The sequence below is a fragment of the Oncorhynchus gorbuscha genome, linkage group LG09, assembly GCF_021184085.1.
Source record: "Oncorhynchus gorbuscha isolate QuinsamMale2020 ecotype Even-year linkage group LG09, OgorEven_v1.0, whole genome shotgun sequence".
NCBI classification, from domain to species: domain Eukaryota; kingdom Metazoa; phylum Chordata; class Actinopteri; order Salmoniformes; family Salmonidae; genus Oncorhynchus; species Oncorhynchus gorbuscha.
Window position 1 is genome coordinate 39,765,095 of NC_060181.1, and position 24,303 is coordinate 39,789,397.

The 24,303-nt window shown below is 42.7% G+C and overlaps 2 protein-coding genes across 6 annotated transcripts; both read left to right on the forward strand.

Annotated features, from left to right (window-relative positions):
* Positions 1-11,387: 11,387 nt before the first annotated feature.
* LOC124043614 (zinc finger protein 706-like) lies at positions 11,388-16,909 on the forward strand. Of its 2 annotated transcripts, none has more exons than XR_006840353.1 (4): positions 11,388-11,533; positions 13,205-13,346; positions 15,216-15,381; positions 15,480-16,909. XR_006840353.1 is itself a non-coding variant. In XM_046362386.1 (4 exons), the coding sequence occupies exons 2-3, from the start codon at positions 13,212-13,214 to the stop codon at positions 15,309-15,311; spliced, it is 231 nt and encodes a 76-aa protein (XP_046218342.1). In that variant the 5' UTR covers positions 11,388-11,533; positions 13,205-13,211; the 3' UTR covers positions 15,312-15,343; positions 15,480-16,894. The 2 variants fall into 2 exon arrangements, 1 of the variants encoding a protein (XP_046218342.1); XM_046362386.1 differs by having other exon boundaries at positions 15,216-15,343; positions 15,480-16,894.
* A 1,767-nt stretch (positions 16,910-18,676) lies between these two features.
* On the forward strand, positions 18,677-22,842 carry LOC124043586. Of its 4 annotated transcripts, XM_046362325.1 has the most exons (15): positions 18,677-18,978; positions 19,754-19,794; positions 20,006-20,112; positions 20,196-20,267; positions 20,356-20,439; positions 20,564-20,710; positions 20,800-20,880; positions 21,001-21,153; positions 21,267-21,316; positions 21,436-21,505; positions 21,596-21,682; positions 21,781-21,879; positions 21,989-22,069; positions 22,160-22,264; positions 22,418-22,842. In XM_046362325.1, exons 1-15 carry the CDS (start codon positions 18,920-18,922, stop codon positions 22,547-22,549), a joined length of 1,368 nt encoding a protein of 455 aa, XP_046218281.1. In that variant the 5' UTR covers positions 18,677-18,919; the 3' UTR covers positions 22,550-22,842. The 4 variants fall into 4 exon arrangements, with proteins under 4 accessions (XP_046218281.1, XP_046218279.1, XP_046218282.1 ...); XM_046362323.1 differs by lacking the exon at positions 18,677-18,978 and having other exon boundaries at positions 19,439-19,794; XM_046362324.1 differs by lacking the exon at positions 18,677-18,978 and having other exon boundaries at positions 19,443-19,794; positions 21,004-21,153.
* The last annotated feature ends 1,461 nt before the right edge of the window (positions 22,843-24,303 follow it).

The following is a 24,303-nucleotide window of genomic DNA, read 5'->3' on the forward strand; positions in this document are numbered from 1 at the left end:
AAATCAAATATACTAATTGATTTTTAAAAAAACGTTATTTTGGGAACAAATGTACAAAGCACTGTATAGTCTTTGCAAATTATATCATAAATAGGACTGGTGGAGTTGTCACACATGCAGTGAACAAAAATATATATAAACCAAAATTGCAACCAACTGATTGCATCATTACCACAAAAATGGAGGAAGCAAGTGGAAAGGGGAGAAGGTCAGGAACTTGTCTGTTAGCTCTGCATTAAAGACCAGAAAACCAGATAGGATGGTGTGTCACTGCAGAATGCTGTGGTAGCCATGCTGGTTAAGTGTGTCTTGAAATCTAAATAAATCATAGACACCCCCACACCATCAGACCTCCTCCTCCATTCTTCATGGTGGGAACCACACATGCAGAGATCATCCGTTCATCTACTCTGCGTCTCACAAAGACACGGTGGTTGGAACCAAAAATCGCACAGCTGGACTCATCAGTCCAAAGTACAGATTTCCACCAGTCTAATGTCCATTGCTCTTGTTTCTTGGCCCAAGCAAGAAACAGGCCTAATTCACACAGTCTCCTCTGAACAGTTGATGTTGAGATGTGTCTGTTACTTGAACTCTGTGAAGCATTTATTTGGACTGCTATCTGAGGTGCAGTTAACTCTAATTAATTTATCCTCTGCAGCAGAGTGTAACGGCGTTCGTCTGTTGAAGGAAGAGAGTCAGACCGAAATGCAGCGTAGTGGTTACTCATGACTTTAATGAAGGAAAACGATACATGAAATAACTCATAAATACAAAAACAACAAACGGAACGTGAAACCTATTACAGCCTATCTGGTGAACACTACACAGAGACAGGAACAAACACCCACAATTTACAAAGCGAAAGTCAGGCTGTCTAAATACGGTTCCCAATCAGAGACAACGACAAGCACCTGACTCTGATTGAGAATCGCCTCAGGCAGCCAAGCCTAACAACACCCCTGATCAGCCGCGATCCCAAATAATACAAACCCCAATACGAATACAACATATAAACCCATGTCACACCCTGGCCTACCCAAACATATAACAAAAACACAAAATACAATGACCAAGGCGTGACACAGAGGTAACTCTGGGTCTTCCTGTCCTGTGACGGTCTGCATGAGAGCCAGTTTCATCATAGGGCTTGATGGATTTTGCGACTGCACTTGAAGAAACTTTCAGAGTTCTTGAAATTTTCCAGATTGACTGACCTTTATATCTTGAAGTAATGATGGACTGTCATTTCTCTTTGATTATATGAGCTGTTCTTGCCATAATATGGACTTGGTCTTTTACCAAATAGGGATATCTTCTGTATACCACCCCTACCTTGTCACCTCACAACTGATTGGCTCAAATGCATTAAGAAGAAAATAAATTCCACCAATTAACTTTTAAGAAGGCACACCTTTTAATTTAAATGCATTCCAGGTAACTACCTCATGATTTGGATGAGATAATGCCTAGAGTGTGCATAGCTGTTTAACACTTTTCTGGTTACTACATGATTCCATATGTGTTATTTCGTAGTTGTGATGTCTTCACTATTATTCTACAATGTAGAAAATAGTAAAAAATAAAGAAAACCCTTAAATGAGTACGTGTGTCCAAACTTTTTACGGGTACTGTACATATAAATTATATATATATATGGGGGACTGAAAATGATGCAGGCAATGACATTGATAGAAGCCACAATCTGTATGCAATATTAAAGCTGATCTACCCCCTTTTTTAAAAATGACGCTCTTCCCCCTGTATCATCATTGCTCGGCATTGTTGCCTTTTGTAAACATATGTCAAAGGTTAAAATGTCCAATGCAAAGAAAAAATGTTTGGACTATTTTGAATAGTGTAAGTGGTGATACGTTAAATATTGTAATATCTTTTTTTTGGGGGGGGGGATTTTATCATTTCAATGTATTACATAATGTAAAAGACTTGTCTAAATCAATAAGTGTGTGAAGCAAATTGACCAGTTGCTAACGCATATCACCTTCTTCAACCAACACCGTTGTCCTATACTACTGTCTGTCTGAATCATTTGATTCGTCATGAGTCAAAAGGCTAAAGGTCTTGAATTGAGCAACAAGTGAAATAATAACATGGGTATGATGGCAGTGGGGTGAAGGGTGCTACTGTGCATGTAATTACACAAGTTGTGTTTTTACTTTGCTACCATTTTTGTTTTTTGTCACCGATCATCATGATTACATTCTCAAGATTAGGATTCTCACACTAGCCAAGGAATCAGCATTGCTTAGACACTGTGTCTAAACTGTGTCCTGACACTTGTAGATTCAAGGCTAGATTCAATCACATTCGAGCTAGCCAACTCGTGCATAGCTGTTATTTTGAAGGTGTCGGAGGTGGAATTACGCAACCACGTTTTTTTAAACCAACAAGGGGAAGTAAACAGAAAGCAGAAATACACTGAAAATATTTGTGAACGGAAACATGGCCTCTGGGATCCTTTCTTTGACCTTGTGATGTACCAGTGTTGATGGGGGGGGGGTGGTGGAGGTGGGGGCACTAGTTTAGCAGTAGTGAAACTGTGAAAGAGACCGGCTGAAAGAAAACCCAAGAGGCAGAAGTGGATATCAGCCCAAAAGATATGTTTTTCTTCCTGTGTTTTATGTCAAACTTCCATCAGGCAGAGTTTGAGTCTATTTCATTTTAGTTAAAGTTAGGGCTGGATTCAATCCATATCGCGGAAGTATGACGGACGATCCGCATTTAAATGTAAAGGTCATTTAGAATTGAGCCAAGATATGCAGCGTTTACTGTGAATGCAGACTCCACGAACAGTGCCTTTAAATCTTCCACAATATGGATGTTTACATATTACAACACAGTGCCCTATTACTTTGTGTTTATTCCTGTAATTATAGTGCAACAAGTATTGTCATAGCTCATTATTTGTAACGGTTTTCTTCTGGTGAAAGAGAGGCGGACCAAAATGCAGCGTGGTTAGTTTTGTACATCTTTAATAAAGATGAAAATACAACAATCTACAAAACAAGAAATGTGAAAAAAACAAAACATTCCTATCTGATGCCACAAACACAAAGACAGGAACAATCACCCACAAAAGACCTAAAGAATATGGCTGCCTAAATATGGTTCCCAATCAGAGACTATGATAAACACCTGCCTCTGATTGAAAACCACTCTAGGCAACCATAGACTTACCCAGAGTATTACTCTGAACCACAATCCCATACCTACAAACAACCCCAGACAAAACATACCACATAAATCCCCATGTCACACCCTGGCCTAACCAAAATAATAACGGAAACACAGAATACTAAGGCCAGGGCGTGACATTATTACACTGTACCGAACTGTATTTAGGGTTAGGGCTAGGGTTGGAGTTGAGCCGGGGTGTGGACATGAAACTAGGGTTAACAAACACACATTGGGGTCTATATACTCTCTCTCACGCACTCTCTCTTTCACACAAACATGGTCAGACACACATAGCAGACAGCTCTCTCATGCTTCCTCTTTCCTTTAAGGTTAAGAATGTGAGTCATCAAGTCATCACCTAAACTATATCCTCTTCCAAGCATGTCTAAGACAGTGGTGTGTATTCATGGATGCCAAAGGAAGCCAGACTTCCTCAAATATTTTAACAATAAAAAAACACAAAATATACAAATATACAATATAAATATACAATATACAATTATATTGATGTATTCATCATTTTCTGTCAAATCGCAAGTGGCTGAATCTCACCGGAGAAATCATCAGAGCAAGGGCAACGGTGCCCCTCTGTCTCAGTATGTGAAGCCCATGTATCTGATGCTGTCTGGAACAAAAGCGTATATGACATGTTGCCAGAGTAGTATTTGATTGATTCCTTAAATTAAAAAATATATATATTTCACCTTTATTTAAACAGGTAGGCCAGTTGAGAACAAGTTCTCATTTACAACTGCGACCTGGGCAAGATAGAGCAAAGCAGTGCGACACAAACAACACAGAGTTACACATGGGATAAAGAAATGTACAGTCAATAACACAATAGAAAAAGTCTATATTCAGTGTGTGCAAATGAGGTAAGGGAGGTAAGGCAATAAATAGGCCATAGTGGCGAAATAATGAAATTTAGCAATTAAACACTGGAGTGATAGATGTGCAGAAGATGAATGTGCAAGTAGAGATACTGGGGTGCAAAGGAGCAAAAAAACAATAATGAAATCATAAAAAATAACAGTATGGGGATGAGGCAGTTGGATGGGCTATTTACAGATGGGCTATGTACAGGTGCAGTGAGCTGTGAGCTGCTCTGACAGCTGGTGCATAAAGTTAGTGAGGGAGATATGAGTCTCCAGCTTCAGTGATTTTTGAAATTTGTTTCATTCATTGGCAGCAGAGGGAAAGGCAGCTAAACGAGGAATAGGCTTTGGGAGTGACCAGTGAAATATTCCTGCTGGAACGCGTGCTACGGGTGGGTGCTGCTATGGTGACCAGTGAGCTGAGATAAGGAGGGACTTTGCAAGTTCAAACCCCGGAGCTGACAAGGTACAAATCTGTCGTTCTGCCTTTGAACAGGCAAATAACCCACTGTTCCTCGGCAGTCATTGAAAATAAGAATTTGTTCTTAACTGACTTGCCTAGTTAAATAAAGGTAAAATAAAATAGATGACCTGGAGCCAGTGGGTTTGGTGATGAATATGAAGCGAGGGCCAGCCAATGAGAGCATACAAGTCGCAGTGGTGGGTAGTAAATGGGGCTTTGGTGACGAAACGGATGGCACTGTTATAGACTGTATCCAATTTGCTGAGTAGAGTGTTGGAGGCTATTTTATAAATGACATCGCTGAAGTCAAGGATCGGCAGGGTAGTCAGTTTTACGAGGGTATGTTTGGCAGCATGAGTGAAGGATGCTTTGTTTGCGAAATAGGAAGCCGATTCTAGATTTAATTTTGCATTGGAGATGCTTAATGTGAGTCTGGAAGTCTAACCAGTCTAACCAGACAGCCTAACAGTTTAACCAGACACCTAGGTATTTGTAGTTGTCCACATACTCTAAGTCAGAACCCTCCAGAGTGATGCTGGACGGGCGGGCAGGTGCGGGCAGCGATCAGTTGAAGAGCATGCATTTAGTTTTACTTGCATTTAAGAGCACGGAAGGCCACGGAAGGAGAGTTATATGTATTACATATGACATTGATGCTCGTATGGAGGTTAGTTAACACAGTGTCCAAAGTAGGGCCGGAAGTATACAGAATGGTGTCATCTGCGTAGAGGTAGATCAGAGAATCACCAGCAGCAAGAGCGACATCATTGATGAATACAGAGAAGAGAGTCGACCCGGGAATTGAACCCTGTGGCACCCCCATAGAGACTGCCAGAGGTCCGGACAACAGGCCCTCCTATTTGACACACTGAACTCTATCAGAGAAGTAGTTGGTGAACCAGGCGAGGCAATCATTTGAGAAACCAAGGCTGTTGAATATGCCGATAAGTCTGCGTGTTCCCATGGTGTTTATACTTGCATACTACGGTTTCTACAGATGAACGTGGTACCTTCAGGCATTTGGAAATTGCTCCCACGGATGAACCAGACTTGTGGAGGTCTACAATTGTTTTCTGAGGTCTTGGCTGATTTCTTTTGATTTTCCCACGATGTCAAGCTAAGAGGCACTGAGTTTGAAGGTAGGCCTTGAAATACATCCACAGGTACACCTCCAATTGACTCAAATGATGTCAATTGGCCTATCAGAAGCTTCTAAAGCCATGACATAATTTTCTGGAATGTTCCAAGCTGTTTAAAGGCACAGTCAACTTAGTGTATGTAAACTTCTGACCCACTGGAAATGTGATACAGTGAATTGTGAGTGAAATAATCTGTCTGTAAACAATTGTTGGAAAAATTACTTGTGTCATGCGCAAAGTAGATGTCTTAATAACCAACTTGCTAAAACTATAGTTTGTTTATCAAGAAATTTGTGGAGAGGTTGAAAAACGAGTTTTAATGACTCCAACCGAAGTGTTTTCTGGAGACCTTCTCCCTTACCTCACCTCGCTCATCAACTTATCCCTGACCGCTGGCTACGTCCCTTCCGTCTTCAAGAGAGCGAGAGTTGCACCCCTTCTGAAAAAACCTACACTCGATCCCTCCGATGTTAACAACTACAGACCAGTATCCCTTCTTTCTTTTCTCTCCAAAACTCTTGAACATGCCGTCCTTGGTCAGCTCTCCCGCTATCTCTCTCAGAATGACCTTCTTGATCCAAATCAGTCAGGTTTCAAGACTAGTCATTCAACTGAGACTGCTCTTCTCTGTATCACGGAGGCGCTCCGCACCGCTAAAGCTAACTCTCTCTCCTCTGCTCTCATCCTTCTAGACCTATCGGCTGCCTTCGATACTGTGAACCATCAGATCCTCCTCTCCACCCTCTCCGAGTTGGGCATCTCTGGCGCGGCCCACGCTTGGATTGCGTCCTACCTGACAGGTCGCTCCTACCAGGTGGCGTGGCGAGAATCTGTCTCCTCACCACGCGCTCTCACCACTGGTGTCCCCCAGGGCTCTGTTCTAGGCCCTCTCCTATTCTCGCTATACACCAAGTCACTTGGCTCTGTCATAACCTCACATGGTCTCTCCTATCATTGCTATGCAGACGACACACAATTAATCTTCTCCTTTCCCCCTTCTGATGACCAGGTGGCGAATCGCATCTCTGCATGTCTGGCAGACATATCAGTGTGGATGACGGATCACCACCTCAAGCTGAACTTCGGCAAGACGGAGCTGCTCTTCCTCCCGGGGAAGGACTGCCCGTTCCATGATCTCGCCATCACGGTTGACAACTCCATTGTGTCCTCCTCCCAGAGTGCTAAGAACCTTGGCGTGATCCTGGACAACTCCCTGTCGTTCTCAACTAACATCAAGACGGTGGCACGTTCCTGTAGGTTCATGCTCTACAACATCCGCAGAGTACGACCCTGCCTCACACAGGAAGCGGCGCAGGTCCTAATCCAGGCACTTGTCATCTCCCGTCTGGATTACTGCAACTCGCTGTTGGCTGGGCTCCTGCCTGTGCCATTAAACCCCTACAACTCATCCAGAACGCCGCAGCCCGTCTAGTGTTCAACCTTCCCAAGTTCTCTCACGTCACCCCGCTCCTCCGCTCTCTCCACTGGCTTCCAGTTGAAGCTCGCATCCGCTACAAGACCATGGTGCTTGCCTACGGAGCTGTGAGGGGAACGGCACCTCAGTACCTCCAGGCTCTGATCAGGCCCTACACCCAAATAAGGGCACTGCGTTCATCCACCTCTGGCCTGCTCGTCTCCCTACCACTGAGGAAGTACAGTTCCCGCTCAGCCCAGTCAAAACTGTTCGCTGCTCTGGCTCCCCAATGGTGGAACAAACTCCCTCACGACGCCAGGACAGCGGAGTCAATCACCACCTTCCGGAGACACCTGAAACCCCACCTCTTTAAGGAATACTTAGGATAGGATAAAGTAATCCTTCTCACCCCCCTTAAAATATTTAGATGCACTATTGTAAAGTGGCTGTTCCACTGGATGTCATAAGGTGAATGCACCAATTTGTAAGTCGCTCTGGATAAGAGCGTCTGCTAAATGACTTAAATGTAAATGTAAATGTAATGTAAATGTGTATGTAACCTTCCAACTTCAACTGTATATCTATTACATCCATAAACAGTCATCTTATTAATCATAACCTCTTATCATATCATAATTCTGGACAGTTGAGCTCCCAAGTGGCGCAGTGGTATAAGGCACTGCATCTCAGTGCAAGAGGCATCACCTTGTTCAAATCCAGGCTGTGTCACATTCGGCTGTGATTGGGAGGATCATATGGTAGCACCTGTTTGCCATTGGAAGGCTGTCATTGTAAATAGGAATTTGGTCGTAAATGACTTGCTTAGTTAAATAAAAAGTTGTAACCTACTTGGATCTGCAAAAACCCCAGCCGTACTCATGATTCAGTACTACACAAATTGGTTTAATTATTTATTTACTAGCTAACTAAATAATCACAAGATAACATACATACTTAATACATGAGACAAAGGTCCTTAGCGGTATTTTAAAATATGGTGGCTTTCTACACCACGACATGGAAAAGGAGCGAGATAATAAATTTAAAAAATCATCGATACATTTCAGAACTATTCTTACATGAATCATATGGTTAATCACACAAACCGCCGCCCATTTGGAATAAGAAATCATGAATGTATTTATGTACGGGTGCCTTTGTTTGTTGTGTAGTCCTGAACAGAACTACAGAGTTCACTTTGTTCCATTCACTCCTGAAGCTGCTTATTTGTAGATAAACCAGCCAGCCGTGCCGATGGTTCCAGTGGGATGATGAGAGTATCATACTATGGTGTTTTGAAAAGAGTAGTAGGATAGTTTGAAGAGTTTGAGATATTTGGTTCAGGACAGCTAATCAGCTGTAACAGTAATTGTCTGAGAGATTAGGTCCTCGCCTACACCTTGTGTTGATTATTTAAAGGTTCAGGATTTAGACCACTTTACACGCACAGCTGCAACCTGGCAATGTTCTGGTCTGAGATGTTCATTATTAGCCAGTCCTTTTAAACACTCTGGTCAAAAAGGACGGGTCCATCAGGCTGACACGCTCTTCTGACCTCACTCAGGGCACGGCTACTTAATGTACAAAGGATATGATTGGAAGTTATCTCTTATGACTCCTAAAATCACATTCCTATCTTAGCAAAAATAATGTCATATATGTTCATATCATATGCACAATGTATTGGGTGGAAACTTGACACATAGAGGGGATATACTTTCTAAGTTACAGTATTTAGTCCATACAGTTTTTAATGACATCACAAAATTAAAAACAATATGACATGTGTTTTCCATAGCTCCCCACCGACCATTCCCTACATTCTTGTGTTAGAAATATTGTTCCAGTATTCACTTTTTTGAACGTGTTAGAGTTTCGGCATGAAACAGTCTGTTAACAAAGTGCATCCCTTTCGCCAAAGCTGGAGGGGACAAGAGAGAGTCTTCTTCTACCTTAATTTACGATAGGGTGTGGAGGTGTCAAAACCCCCACACCAGTTTCCTCTTCCTCTCTGCCGGTGAGAGGAGGTCTGGTTATTGTCAACCATTGCCAAGCTGATCTAACCCATTGTGATCCTCACAGGACAGTCATGACACGGTCAATGATGTTTACTCTCGGGTACGGCCGAATATTGGGAGGTCGTTATTTGCAGATGATGGGGCCTTACGGAAGAGGGGAAGAAATGTGCCATACATAGTCAGGATGGTACAGGAAGCAATTGATGAGGTAGAGTGGTGGGCATTCATGTGGGGATTCAGGTTCTCTGTAGAGATAACTCAGACAGTGTTCTTTACTAGGAGGAAGGTGAGAGATGAGGTATGCTTGAGGTTATATGGGAGAAACTTGGAGAGGGTGGGGGCCTTCAGGTTCCTGGGGGTATACTTTGACACTAGACTGACCTGAGCAGAACACATTGAGAGAGGGGTGGGAAAGAGTAAGAAGGTGCTAAATGTGATGTGCTGTCTGACCGGGAAGTGATGGTGCAGAGATGACAAAAGCAGTGGAATGGAGATACTACGGGAAGGCATTTCTTTCAAGTGCAGAGGAAATTCTGGGAGGGGAGATTGAACGTGCCGTCCTTGGCCAGCTCTCCCGCTATCTCTCTCAGAATGACCTTCTTGATCCAAATCAGTCAGGTTTCAAGACTAGTCATTCAACTGAGACTGCTCTTCTCTGTATCACGGAGGCGCTCCGCACCGCTAAAGCTAACTCTCTCTCCTCTGCTCTCATCCTTCTAGACCTATCGGCTGCCTTCGATACTGTGAACCATCAGATCCTCCTCTCCACCCTCTCCGAGTTGGGCATCTCCGGCGCGGCCCACGCTTGGATTGCGTCCTACCTGACAGGTCGCTCCTACCAGGTGGTGTGGCGAGAATCTGTCTCCTCACCACGCGCTCTAACCACTGGTGTCCCCCAAGGCTCTGTTCTAGGCCCTCTCCTATTCTCGCTATTCACCAAGTCACTTGGCTCTGTCATAACCTCACATGGTCTCTCCTATCATTGCTATGCAGACGGCACACAATTAATCTTCTCCTTTCCCCCTTCTGATGACCAGGTGGCGAATCGCATCTCTGCATGTCTGGCAGACATATCAGTGTGGATGACGGATCACCACCTCAAGCTGAACCTCGGCAAGAGGGAGCTGCTCTTCCTCCCGGGGAAGGACTGCCCGTTCCATGATCTCGCCATCACGGTTGACAACTCCATTGTGTCCTCCTCCCAGAGTGCTAAGAACCTTGGCGTGATCCTGGACAACACCCTGTCGTTCTCAACTAACATCAAGGCGGTGGCCCGTTCCTGTAGGTTCATGCTCTACAACATCCGCAGAGTACGACCCTGCCTCAAACAGGAAGCGGCGCAGGTCCTAATCCAGGCACTTGTCATCTCCCGTCTGGATTACTGCAACTCGCTGTTGGCTGGGCTCCCTGCCTGTGCCATTAAACCCCTACAACTCATCCAGAACGCCGCAGCCCGTCTGGTGTTCAACCTTCCCAAGTTCTCTCACGTCACCCCGCTCCTCCGCTCTCTCCACTGGCTTCCAGTTGAAGCGCGCATCCGCTACAAGACCATGGTGCTTGCCTACGGAGCTGTGAGGGGAACGGCACCTCAGTACCTCCAGGCTCTGATCAGGCCCTACACCCAAACAAGGGCACCGCGTTCATCCACCTCTGGCCTGCTCGCCTCCCTACCACTGAGGAAGTACAGTTCCCGCTCAGCCCAGTCTAAACTGTTCGCTGCTCTGGCCCCCCAATGGTGGAACAAACTCCCTCACGACGCCAGGACAGCGGAGTCAATCACCACCTTCCGGAGACACCTGAAACCCCACCTCTTTAAGGAATACCTAGGATAGGATAAGTAATCCTTCCCACCCTCCCCCCCTTTAAGATTCAGATGCACTATTGTAAAGTGACTGTTCCACTGGATGTCATAAGGTGAATGCACCAATTTGTAAGTCGCTCTGGATAAGAGCGTCTGCTAAATGACTTAAATGTAAATGTCATGTAAATGGCAGGAAAGGACAGAAGAAAGGAGGCTATTTTTACAGGATTAAGAGTGTGACACGGCGGGTTGAATAATACCTTGAATGTATTCGGAAAGCATCCAACAGGAAAGTGTGATTATTGCCAGGAAACAGAGACCGTGGAGCATGTATTGACACAGTGTGGGCTTTATCAGAGGGAAAGAGAGAGGCTGAGATCTAGTATGAGGGAGAATGGGATACAGGAAATGAGTTTAAAGAGGTTATTGACAAGAACGTCATTAGATATAGTCTCAAATAGTTTGTTATATTTTTTAAGAGCAACGGGGGTGGCAGGTAGGATTTCGTTTCTCCGTCTCTGGTCCGCACCCCAGTACAGTAGGTGGCGGTAATGCACCATAACGTTGGATGCCAACCAGCGATAAACCTCACCGAAGAAGAAGAAGAGGGTGAAGCAACGCGAAGGTATTTTTTTTTCTTAAATTAACATTTGGTTTATTAGATTGAAGAGCACAAATATCGGTTTGTACAACTAATAGCCAAATAAACACCTGGGTAATGTACGTCTTGGTTTAGCTATTCAGTTCTGCTATGTCAGCTAAGTAGCTAGCTAGCTAACTGATAACTTAACGTTAGCCATCGTTGTTAGAACTGGCTAACCATTTTGTATTTTGTTTCAGTTCGCGCCGCAGACGTGTTGGTCTTAGCAATTATCATTAAACCACGCCAACTGTTACCAATTAATTGGCTAGCTTACTAGATAGATATTGGCTTTGATTGCTAGCTAGTTAGCTCTCTTTGCCAACTAAACTAAAGTTGTCTAGCTAGCTACGATGCAAGAGCGAAGTATCAAGACGGGGTAAAGTCATTAGTGCACACCGTAGCAAACAGTTACAAAACGTTTCGCAACGAAAACGAGTTTCTATTGGACACCGGTCAGTTCTTCCTATTGATTACACCCCAGCTAGACACTGCACTGGAATGGCCTGTTGTGGTTCTTGTTTTATGCTCATCACATTCTTACCAGAACAGGCGATAATACACCTAGTTTAAAACCTTTTATAAAGTTGGTTTGGTGGCATAAACTGGGAATTTTGTTTTTTATTATGATTGTCTGTTTCATATGTGCAAAGTCGTTAAAACGATGTCCACTTTAACAACATTTTAGCCATTAAATAGTATAGCATGCCTACAACTTATATCAATCAAATGTATTTATAAAGCCCTTCTTACATCAGCTTGATGTCACAAAGTGCTGTACAGGAACCCAGCCTAAAACCCCAAACAGCAAGCAATGCAGATGTAGAAGCACGGTGGCTAGAAAAAACTCCCTAGAAAGGCCAGAACCTAGGAAGGAACCTAGAGCGGAACCAGGGTATGAGGGGTGGCCAGTCCTCTTCTGGCTGTGCCGGGTGGAGATTATAACAGAACATGGCCAAGATGTTAAAATGTTCATAGATGACCAGCAGGGTCAAATAATAATAATTACAGTAGTTGTTGAGGGTGCAGCAAGTCAGCACCTCAGGAGTAAATGTCAGTTGGCTTTTCATAGCCGATCATTCAGAGTATCTCTACCGCTCCTGCTGTCTCTAGAGAGTTGAAAACAGCAGGTCTGGGACAAGGTACCACATCCGGTGAACAGGTCAGGGTTCCATAGCCGAATGGCAGAACAGTTGAAACTGGAGCAGTAGGTGGACTGGGGACAGTAAGGAGTCATCAGGCCAGGTAGTCCTGAGGTATGGTCCCAGGGCTCAGTTCGTCCGAGAGAGAGAGAAAAGCATACTTAAATTCACACAGGATAAGACAGGAGAAATACTCCAGATATAACAGACTGACCCAAGCCCTCCGACACACAAACTATTGCAGCATAAATACTGGAGGCTGAGACAGAATGGGTCAGGAGAGCTATACATCTTATAGCTAGGCTGTTACATAAACTATTGTTTACCAAATACTAGCTAGCTATATAATATTACAGAATGTCTTGTTTGGTTGTCAGCTGGCTAGTGTCTTGTGTAGCTAAATTCACTTGTACGTTCTCTAAATAGATGGCTAGACCTCTTGACGAAGACTGAGATACTAGTATCAACAGATAAATGCAAATGGGTAGCATTTTTCTATGTCTGTTTCTCTCAGGTAGGCCATGGCTCGCGGTCAACAGAAGATTCAATCCCAGCAAAAGAACGCCAAGGCTGCAGCTGCTAAGAAGAAGGGAGCGGCAGCAGACCAGAAGACTGCAGCCAAGGCAGCACTGGTCCACACCTGTCCCGTCTGTCGGGTTAGTGGTTGGTACTGTATGTGCCCTTAGAAGGCAGGCCAAACTCGTTTTGGTGATTCCTGCTATATCATCAAAATAAACTTCAGCATGTTTTTGTAATCATTCAGCAGTTTTTACCTGATTAAGAACATAACCATTAGAAATTGATGTTGAGAGTTCAATAAAATAGTCCTGAACCTTAGGTTGAAAATGATGGTGGTGCTGCTTTCTGTTGACAATGTGTCCAAATCAATAACGAATATGCAGAAACCGTTTGTTATATTGAAGAACTTGACATAAAATGTACTATTTGCACATACATGTGCAACAATAATAATCATAGTACTTTTGTATTAATGGCACACACACCAAAAACCCTGTTTTGCGCTCTTGAAACCCACAATAAAAAAAATAACATGGAAACTGGAGGTTTCTTACATCACTCATAACAATATCACATTGAAATCAATGTTGCGAGAGGGGGAGATGAGGTTACACGTCCTGTTAAAACTAACACAGCTCAAAACCAAACTGAATCTGTACATCACTGGTTAGAGGACAATGTGTAGTAGACAGCTAGCTAGGCCTGCATTTAGAAGTGTTGCATTTTGATTCAAGTGGGTCGCCAACACGGTACGTGTAATGCAACACTTTTTTTGTTCATCACTTCCCATCAATGTCACGCTGAAATCAATAGAATGGGGGTTAAATGTTGGTGGTGTAGCGCTGTTTGAAGTAACACTATTCACACTTGAAATAACCTATACACGGTTGGTTAGATGAACTTGTAGTTGAATTACATTTTTATCTTGGAATGTCAGGTGTTGATTTCGGTAGGAAACAGAACACTTTTTCTGTTAGCTATCTTTAACTTAAACGAAATCACGACGAAATATCAACAGTGACACTATTTAAGTGACAGTTTGACTGTCAAATCCATGTATTGGTGTGTGGCCATAGACTTTTATAGAGAGAACGTGTTTAATTTTCTTTGCCATTTCATTATGTGGCATTTCTAAGTCCTGCATAACCCAGTGCGTGTGACAAAATCATTGGTACAAAACCACAGATATTGATCTGTTTTAAGCAGTCAATCATATGTCATCTTGAAATACTAGCATCAACAATCTGAGTTAAAATGGATGTGTAATTCCACAACATTTTCTGGGGTGAAAATGGTTTGTTTGTGTAGGTTATCAACACAAACTGTCCACTTTAGGGAAATTTGCAGAATATACAATTTACTATGGCAAAATATTTCAACATGTCTATTTAAGATGATAGTATACACTATATATACAAAAGTATGTGGACACCCCGTTAAATTAGTGGATTTGGCTATTTCAGCCACACCCGTTGCTGACAGGTGTATAAAATCGAGCACAGAGCGATGTCATCTCCATAGACAGACATTGGCCTTACTGAAGAGCTCAGTGACTTTCAACATGGCACCACCTTTTCAACAAGTCAGTCAAATTTCTGCCCTGCTATAGCTGCCCCGGTCAACTATAAGTGCCATATGGCCATAATTCTGGAATGAGATGTTCGACAAGCAGTTGTCCACATACTTTTGGTCATGTAGTTTGTTGCCCACTGGCAAACTATTGCAACAATGACATCTCTTTCTCACTCATTTAACCATTTAGAGAGTAAAATAATGCTCTCAACCACAATTTAACCAGGTGCTCTAGACTAGAGCCTCCATCGTCTGTACAGCAGCCTGAACGTTTGACACCCCAACCTTTTAGATTTCTCTTTGTGTCTAGTCCATTGTACTGGCCTGTGTGATGTATAGTACTTTGATGCCTTGTATTGCTTTGTTTATCACCTGAATATTCGGTCTCAGCCAACAATTGTTGATATCCTCCATCCCTTACCTGACCCTTACAGACGCAGATGCCGGACCCGAAGACGTTCAAGCAGCACTTTGAGAGCAAGCATCCCAAATCCCCAATGCCCCCAGAGCTGGATGATGTTGAGGCTTAAAAGACCAACACACACAATGGACCTACAGCTGGGTTAAGATGCTCTCACCATTCAGACTCACAGTTTACATGTTAGAAGCGAACTCTTTCCCTCTGCTAAAGTTGTATTTTGTATGACTCAATATGTGGATATGTTGTCACTCATCGCCTTTCATGTTGTGATTCACAGACACACGATGACCACGATTAGAGCGCTGCAACTGGAACTTAATGGCGTCAAGAGACAAAATACTGAGACCCCTGGACATGGGTGGGGGATATTTGTGACAATGACTTAAAAAGGGGGGGCAGAAGCACACCAGCACCCCATCTTATATATCCAACCACCCCTCAACTTCAGACTCTTTTGAAGCACCCATCTTAATTATATGAGCCCACTCTACCTACATCCCTTTTCCCCATGCTGCTTCCTTCATTAATACCTGATTCAGTAACATCTAGACTGTTACACGTCTAAAAGTATCAGGGTGTTACTGTTTTTGCAACTTTTTCTCATTTGTGTACCGCTGTCTTACTTTAACCCACAACTCTTTTCTATACTTCCTCCCATACACTCTTGCGCAAATCATTTCTGCTTTCTTTGAGAATGGTGTCATAGTGGAAAGGATTTGTTATTTGCCCAAGACTGAGTCTTGTTCTGCCTGTAAAAGGCCCTGGTTGAAACAGTGCCAAAATCACTGTGGATAGTCACCTGGTCCACGTTGTAACAGTTGTATTTTGCATTTGACCATTTCCAAGAAATGTAGCAATATATATGAAATCATTCCTCTGCCTATTTGATCCATTCTGATGGAAAGCAGTGAATATGTTTTGTGTGTGAGAGAATATGTATGCCTTGTAATTCTAGCAGAACATGTGTTGCTTCCAAATGCAAGTTAAACGCCATTCCTTCTATACTGATACCAGACAAAAACAAGTATTTTCAAATGTATTTCCAATATACTGGAATGCTATGTAGCTGAACAGGGGTTGGAGTTTCTGGAGGTCTGTGTTCATTGGCATTTCCTCTCACTTCTGCATCAAATCAACCTCTACAATATATATTCTACTTATTTTATTACAAATATAGCAGTACACAGTCCTCCAGAAATATATTGACAATGACACATTCCTGTGTATTGGATCCTCTGTACATAGAAAATCTGCAAACAAATAGGAATGACATTTGCCATTGCAACTAACTTGTACTTGTTCAAAGTATAATTAAAGAAATGTAAAAAAAAATGTGTAGTAATTTGTCATGCACTTATGGTCCATATATTTAGCGTTTTAATTTAACCATGTGTAGTACATCTAAAAGAGACAATGAGGAATTATTGGTTCAGCAAGACAACAGTCATCAAAAGGGTAGAAATGTAGCATTGTACTTGTGTCACAGTACTTTACAGCTTTGATTGGATTCGTATAATATATGACAAAGGGTGATGTAATTATCTGAATTACTGTAGATTTGAATAGTTTAAGAGTGAAGTATGGTTATAAGTTGAATGTGAAGATCCGTCGTTATGAAAGAGGTAATGTGTGTTATTCATATACCATTCTCATACTCAAAGTCAATATACTGAACAGAAATATAAACACCACATATAAAGTGTTGGTCCCATGTTTCATGAACTGAAATAAAAGATCCCAGAAATGTTACATATGCACATCCATGTTAGTGAGCATTTCTTCTTTGCCAAAATAATCCATCCACCTGACAGGTGGGGCATTTCAATAAACTGATTAAACAGCATGCTCATTAGACAAGTGCACCTTGTGCTGGGGACAATAACAGGCCACCTTATAATGTGCAGTTTTTCCACACAACATACTCAGTTTTTCCTCAAATTTTGATAGAGCATGCTGACTGTTGGAATGTCCACCAGAGCTGTTGCTGGAGTAGTAATTTCTCTACCAATGTCGTTGTAGAGAATTTGGTAGTATGTCCAAGCTCAGACCAATTTTAACCATGACAGCCCAGGACCTCCACATCCGGCTTCTTAACATGCAGGATCATCTGAGATCAGACACCCCGATAGCTGATGAAACTGGGATTGCACAACTGAAGAATTTGTCAGAAGAAACCGTCACAGGGAAGCCCATCTGCGTGCTCATCGTACTCACCAGGGTCTTGACCTGACTTCAGTGGACAAATGCTCACCTTTGATTGCCACTGGCACACTGAAGAACTGTGCTCTTAATGGATGAATCCTGCATCGCTTCGGCAAGCAGTTTGCTGATGTCAACATTGTGAACAGAGTGCCCCATGGTGGGGTTATGGTATGGGGAAATAAACTATGGACAATGAACACAATTGCATTTTATCGATGGCAATTTGAATGGAATGCACAGAGAAACCGTGACAAGATCCTGAGGCCCATTGTATCATTCATCCGTCGCCAACAACTCATATTTCAGGATGATAATGCGCGGTCCCATGTTGCAAGGATCTCTACACAATTCCCGGAAGCTGAAAATATCAACATTCTTCCATGTCCTGCATATTCACAAGCATGTTTGGCATGCTCTGGATCAACGTGCAGGACAGCATGTTCCAGTTCCTGACAAAATCCAGCAACTTAAAAAAAATATCGAAAAGGAGTGGGACGACATTCCACAGGCGTCAATTAACAGCCTGATCAACTCTATGTTAAGGTGATGTGGGCTCCCGAGTGGCGCAGCGGTCTAAGGTACTGTGTCAGTCGTGCAAGAGGTGTCACTGGTTAAAATCCAAGCTGCATTATTATTATTATTTGAACATGAACATTAGAACATCTTGGCCATGTTCTGTTATAATTTCCACCTGGCACAGCCAGAAGAGGACTGGCCACCCCTCATACCCTGGTACCTCTCAAGGTTTCTTCCTAGGTTCTGGCCTTTCTAGGGAGGTTTTCCTAGCCACTGTGCTTCTACACCTGCATTGCTTGCTGTTTGGGGTTTTAGGCTGGTTTCTGTACAGCACTTTGTGACATCAGCTGATGTAAGAATGGCTTTATCAATACATTTGATTGATTAATTGCATCACACCCGGCCGTGATTGGGAGTCCCATAGGGCGGGGCACAATTGGCCCAGCGTCATCCAGGGTAGGCCGTCATTGTAATTAAGAATCTGTTCTTAACTGACTTGCCTAGTTAAATAAAGGTTATATTAAAAAATATATATATATTAAATTAAATGTGTCCCGCTGCATGAGGCAAATGGTGGTCACACCAGATACTGACTGATTTTCTGATCCACGCTCCTATCTTCATTTAAAAAGCTATCTGTTACCAACAGATGCACATCTGTATTCCCAGTCATGTGAAATCCATAGATTAGGGCCTAAAGAACGTATTTTAATTGACTGATTTCCTTATATGAACTATAACTCAGTAAAATCGTTGAAATTGTAGCATGTTGAGTTTATATTTATGTTCAGTGTAGATACATACTATTTATCCGCATATTGCCAGATTATTGCTATAAACCCTGTTTGTATCTTTTGGAACAATGGTAGTGAAGTTTATTAAAATGATGTAGAATAGATCGGCCACCACAGATGTTACAGGCATCCACAGGTCTTGACCACCATGTTGCGATGCTTCTTTAGGATCACATTGTTGTTGTCGTCGTAGAAGAGTACAGAGATGGGACTGAGCTTGGTGGGTGCGCAGCACGCTTTGGGAACCTCATCCGGCTTCAAAAGGTGAACCTGCCATGAAAAAAGGTCAATCAGACTTATTCATACATATACTTTGATATAATCAATGATAATATCCTGTTTATAAAAGAGGTATGGATTATTATTATGCAGATGCTTCAGTGCTCTCCTACCTCAGTGGGATGTGGCTTCGCCCCCCTTGTCTGAATGTGGTCAATATGTTTTATCACAGGTTGTCTGTGCTCCACAAGACTTTATAGCCCACTGAGCCAAAGCCTAGACTTTCAGAAGTTCAACAACAACTTCCATGAAACAAGCTAAAACATTTCAATGGGCCATTGACCTTGCTAGTGACTTTAAAAAAAAACATTTGGTCTTAAAGTTTCAGATTATACACACACAACATAGGAAAGCCTCTGGTGACAAAATAGGGTCAATGGAATTAGAATGATGACCAGGATTTGTATAGGATTCTAATGGTAACCATGGAGTTCCAAACTCATTTCTATGGCAACACAGCTGTCAATTTTGTAAACAACAATTTCAAATATATGTGTTGCCATGAGACATCTAACCGTTAGAACATATTGGCGTTCTATTGAAAGTTTTATGTTCGAAAACCAGAACAACTTCAATTTGCTGTTCAACAACAACAAACTTGACTGATTTTTGAGACCTGAGATTGAAACATCGACTGGAAAATGCCTGGGTGCTTTTCAAGATTGACGGAGAGAGTGCGAGGACGTCGGCAGCCTTCTGCGTCGACAGGTTGTTCAAATTCATTTATGGGTTGTTTTTGTTGTCTTTTTCCGTTTTGCAGGGTTCGCGATCGTCGGGAGGTGGACAGCGACTTCGAAGAGGGTACGTGGAGTTTCAAACTTCTTGTTTTACCACATTCAACATTGACAATGTCATTTGTGAAATGTTGTGTATTTTTGTCATCCAAACTTTCAAGGTAACGTTAACTTGAGTAATTGTTGCTATGCGATGCACTTTTGCTAGTAGTACTAGCTAGCGCGCTACGTTTTACGTCCTAATAACTGTGTGTTTGTTTTCCTGTTCCTACTTTTAGAATCAACTGTACTGGATGAGGTCCAGTTGGATGTGCCACTGCTGCCAGTTATCCTTCATGTCCAGGATGCTGCTATCATCCTTGAGGATGTGCTGACTATCCTTGAGGTACACTTTTCAGAAAGCTTTTGGTTTTATGTTTGAAAAGTATCCCACATATTCATTCTGAAAATCTTTGTTGTCTGCTTTAGGAGCCCACTGGTAATTGGCAGCTGATACCGATTAGGTTCAGCCCCCTGTACTGTGGTCCTGTTGTGATCAGGGTAAGAGAACCACACACAGTCACATCACCGTTACAATGTTTGCTGTTTCTAACCTGAATGTACTGTAATGTCACCCCCTCTTGTGCAGAACAATGCCGGTCCGGTGGCTAAAGCCTGGAGAACTTTCCAGTTCATCAGCCCCATTATCACCTACATGCGTGGGGGATCCCAGGTATGTGTCTTTGTAACTATCTAGTCCTAATCTACATTGTCAGAGTCATGTGATCAAGATGGAAATATGTTGCAGCGATGGCTGATGTTGTTTTGTTGATGTTACTTGTCGTTTCTCTCCACAGCAGGTGGTGGTGAGGATGCACCATGTGAGTAGGGTTCGAGGCCTGGAGACTCAACTGGTGTGGGCCATCTCCAAGGAGACAGCCAGGCTTAGTCCAGAGGGCATCCCCTACTGTGCCACCATGGTGCAGTCCGTCACTTGGATCCAGGTAAGATGTAAATACTACTGAAATAGTATTAGATTGGGCTTTTCTTCACTTATTCCATTTGGCCTTAACATGTCGTCTCTCTCTGTCAGTATGTGGCTGGCAGGGTGACCCAGTATGCGTCTCACCTCCGCCATGAGACGTCTGTGGACGTGACGTTTGGCTGCTACCAGGTAAATAAACTTTTTCCTATGTATATAGAATACCAATTACTGGGCATTTTTCCATTAGATCTGCTCTGTTTTCTAATAACTTGTGTGTGGTAAACAGGTGTGTTGTGTGTGTTTTTGGAGCAGCAGACTGATGTCTCGGTGGTGTACGCCACTCTCCACATGGGGCCGGATGGGCTGCTCTCCTCCTCGTGGGGGTCGGAGGCTGCCTCCGTCTCTACGCCCACCAATCAGCAGTTCACTGAGCCAGAGCCTGAGGGCCACAACTGCTATGAGGTCAGATGTTAGACACACAGCTACACATTCTATAGACTAGTAGCATTAAGATCCATCCATTGACCCATTGTTTGTCATGTCACAGATGTTGAATGTTTGTTCTGTTGTTGTAGGGCTGGGAGGAGGACCTGCTGCCTGAGGAGAGGGAGGTTCCTCTGCTAAAGTGAGTTCCTCTAAATGTCTGTGCAGTCTGGGCTTGTCATATGCTGAAGGACAGTTGTCACCATGCTGTATCCCCATTGACTCTAATGGTTGACATGCTCCATTCCCTCCCTCCCACAGCCTCTATCTTACCACCAAGAGAGTGGAGGACATCGCCCTGAGGCTCGTCTCCCTGCGCCAGGCCTTCACTGTGAGTGGACCCACTTTAATTTTTTATCTTGTTCTGTCTGTCTCCTAGAGGAAGATGGGTGTCTCACCCTAACTCTTCCCTCTTCTCTAGACACTGCTTGGTTCCACCCTGAGCAGGAACCATCTATTTGTGGCAGGAAAGGTCCTAATGGGCGCACTGGTTCAAGCCCACCACATGGTAGCTCACTAACTCATTATTCATTCAAGGGAAAGAGGGCGTCCTCAGTGGGAAATGTGTTCTGTTCACTAACATCAATGCTCTTTGCTTTGTGATAGGACGAGGCCGAATTCATCCGTGCCTATAATGACTTTGTGGACTACCTGAGTGACCCCTCCAAGAAGATTGACATTGAGAGGGAGCTGGCTGAGGCAAAGGTGAGTTCATTAACTCTTTCATGTCTCACTTTGAGTTCTACCACATGCATGTCTTTTATACATCACAGTATCTGATCTGTTTGAAATCATTCCTATTTTCTTGTCCTAGATCCATCATGTTAACCTGATAGATGTCCTTTTTGAACTGGTGCTGTTTGGGTTGATGACAGCTCAGAAGTCCCTGATGGTGGTAAGTAGCATCTCACTGCTACATGTTTCGATGTCTCTCTATTAGCAAATTCACTTCAATTTCTCTTCTCTCCTCCTCTGTTTCCTTTAGCACCCTGGTGGGTTCATGGAGCGTCTGTACGCTCTCCTGTACTCCTTCCTGCCCGCTGCTGCCAGCATTGAGCCAAAGGCTGAGAGATACCTGCTGCTGCTCAATGTAAGAGACAATAGTTTACTTCCTTATTCCTATTTGACCCGAATAACAGGGTTTCAATGACATTTTACACGGAGTAACTCTCCTTGTCTCTTTCCTCTTGGTAAGCTAGTAACTCAGAGCCATTATCTATGTGTTGTGTGGTGCTCTCTTCAGGGCGGGCTGATGGCTCTGCTTGATGACATGTTTGGGCAGCAGCTGGCCTGGTACTTTAACCCAGAATCTTTGGTCACTGAGCTCTCCAGCCTCCTGGAGTACCACCTGGAGAACCTCATGGCCAGCATGTAGTCCTACTGCAGAGATCTGAAAGGCCACACTCTCTCTTGCTCTCTCTCTCTCTCTCTCTCTCTCTCTGTCCATCGCTCTCTCTCTCTCTCTCTCTCTCAGGATTTGAGGACTTGAAGTGCTTTGTTGAACCTTGATTAGTTAACACACATTAAATTAATGTATTCTCTTGTTTTCTCTCCCCACAGGATTCTTGTGCCACTTTGCCACCTAAGAGGGATCTAGACATTAACGCACTATATTACTTTGCACTGAATTTTACATTTTTAAATAAAATAACTAGTAGTTCAACAGCATTTGTCTCTGCCTTTTTATTTACTTGATTATTTAATCACTATTTCCTCTTCCTGGAGTTATGAGGCTAATATTACATGAACAATTGTGCCTTATTCTTTGCATTTGGAAATAAACAACATTTAATTGATTTACAGGTACTACATGCCCACACTTTATGGCATTGTATTGTGATGTGTGATACTGTACTGACTCTTCAAGCTGTCGAAAGTGTTCCACACGGATGCTGGCCCATGTTGACTCCCAATGCTTCCCACAGTTGTGTCAAATTCATTCAATGACTTTTGGGTGGTGGACCATTCTTGATACACCTACTACCATACCCTGTTCAAAGGCACTTACATATTTAGTCTTGCCCAATCCATATCTCAATTGTTTCAATGCTTAAGCATCATTTTTAACCTAAAATCAACCACTTCAGTCTTGAATGTAACTTCTCACTATCTGTACTCTACTGAAACCAATGTTATTGTTCATGTGAGAGAGGGTGTAGTAGTGCATACTGACCACTAGTTTGATCATAGCGTGGTTGGTGGAGTTCATGCAGGAACCCAGAGGGTGGAATAATGTGTCCAGTCGTGGCCAAAAGTTTTGAGAATGACACAAATATTAATTTTCAAAGTCCCCAGTAACTCCCCTTTTTATATTGATTCTTGAAACATAGCAAGAATGAAAGGAATCAATTTATCATCGAATGCTAAATAAAACTTGCTTATTAAACCATCATTTCCAGGGGACCTATTGTCCTTAAGGCTTTTAATACAGTCTTTTATCTCAACTTCAGATAACTCATCACAAAAATCCCTGAAATCATTTTCTATCTTCTTAGCAATGTTTGCTACATTGTCTAAGAAAAGATCCATATTGGAAGTTGATTGGGCTAATGTATACAGATTCTGATAAAACTGGGCAACACGCTGAGAGATTTCTTTTGGATTTTCACTGGGAATATTAACAATCATTCATTTACATATGCAAGTTTTTTCGCCTGCCCTTTATTCTAAATTAAAGAAATATTTTGTATTTTTCTCTCCCTCTTCCATCCATTTTCGTCTTGATCTTACAAACGCTCCCCGGGCCTTTTCCTCGTAGAAACAGCCAAACTGCATTTGTCGTGATGATAGCTCCAGTAATTCCTGATTAGTTAGTTCAGTTTTTTTAGTACAATCCATTATTCCCTTTATGATGTCATATTATTTCTCTCTCTTGGCACAAGCAATTTCTTTCCCCATTGAAATAGCCAAAAGCCTTATGTCAAATTTCATTAGCTCCCAAACGTATAACACAGACACAATTCCAGTATTTATCAATAATTGCTGCTACTTCCTTCTTAAATACTTAATTCTCTAGTAAAGTTTTATTCATTTTCCAGTAAACTTTTCAAACTTTTTTGTTGATAAACCATGCATATTTATCTTTATTGAGATCCCTTTGTGGTCTGTTAAAAAATCGATGGTTAAATC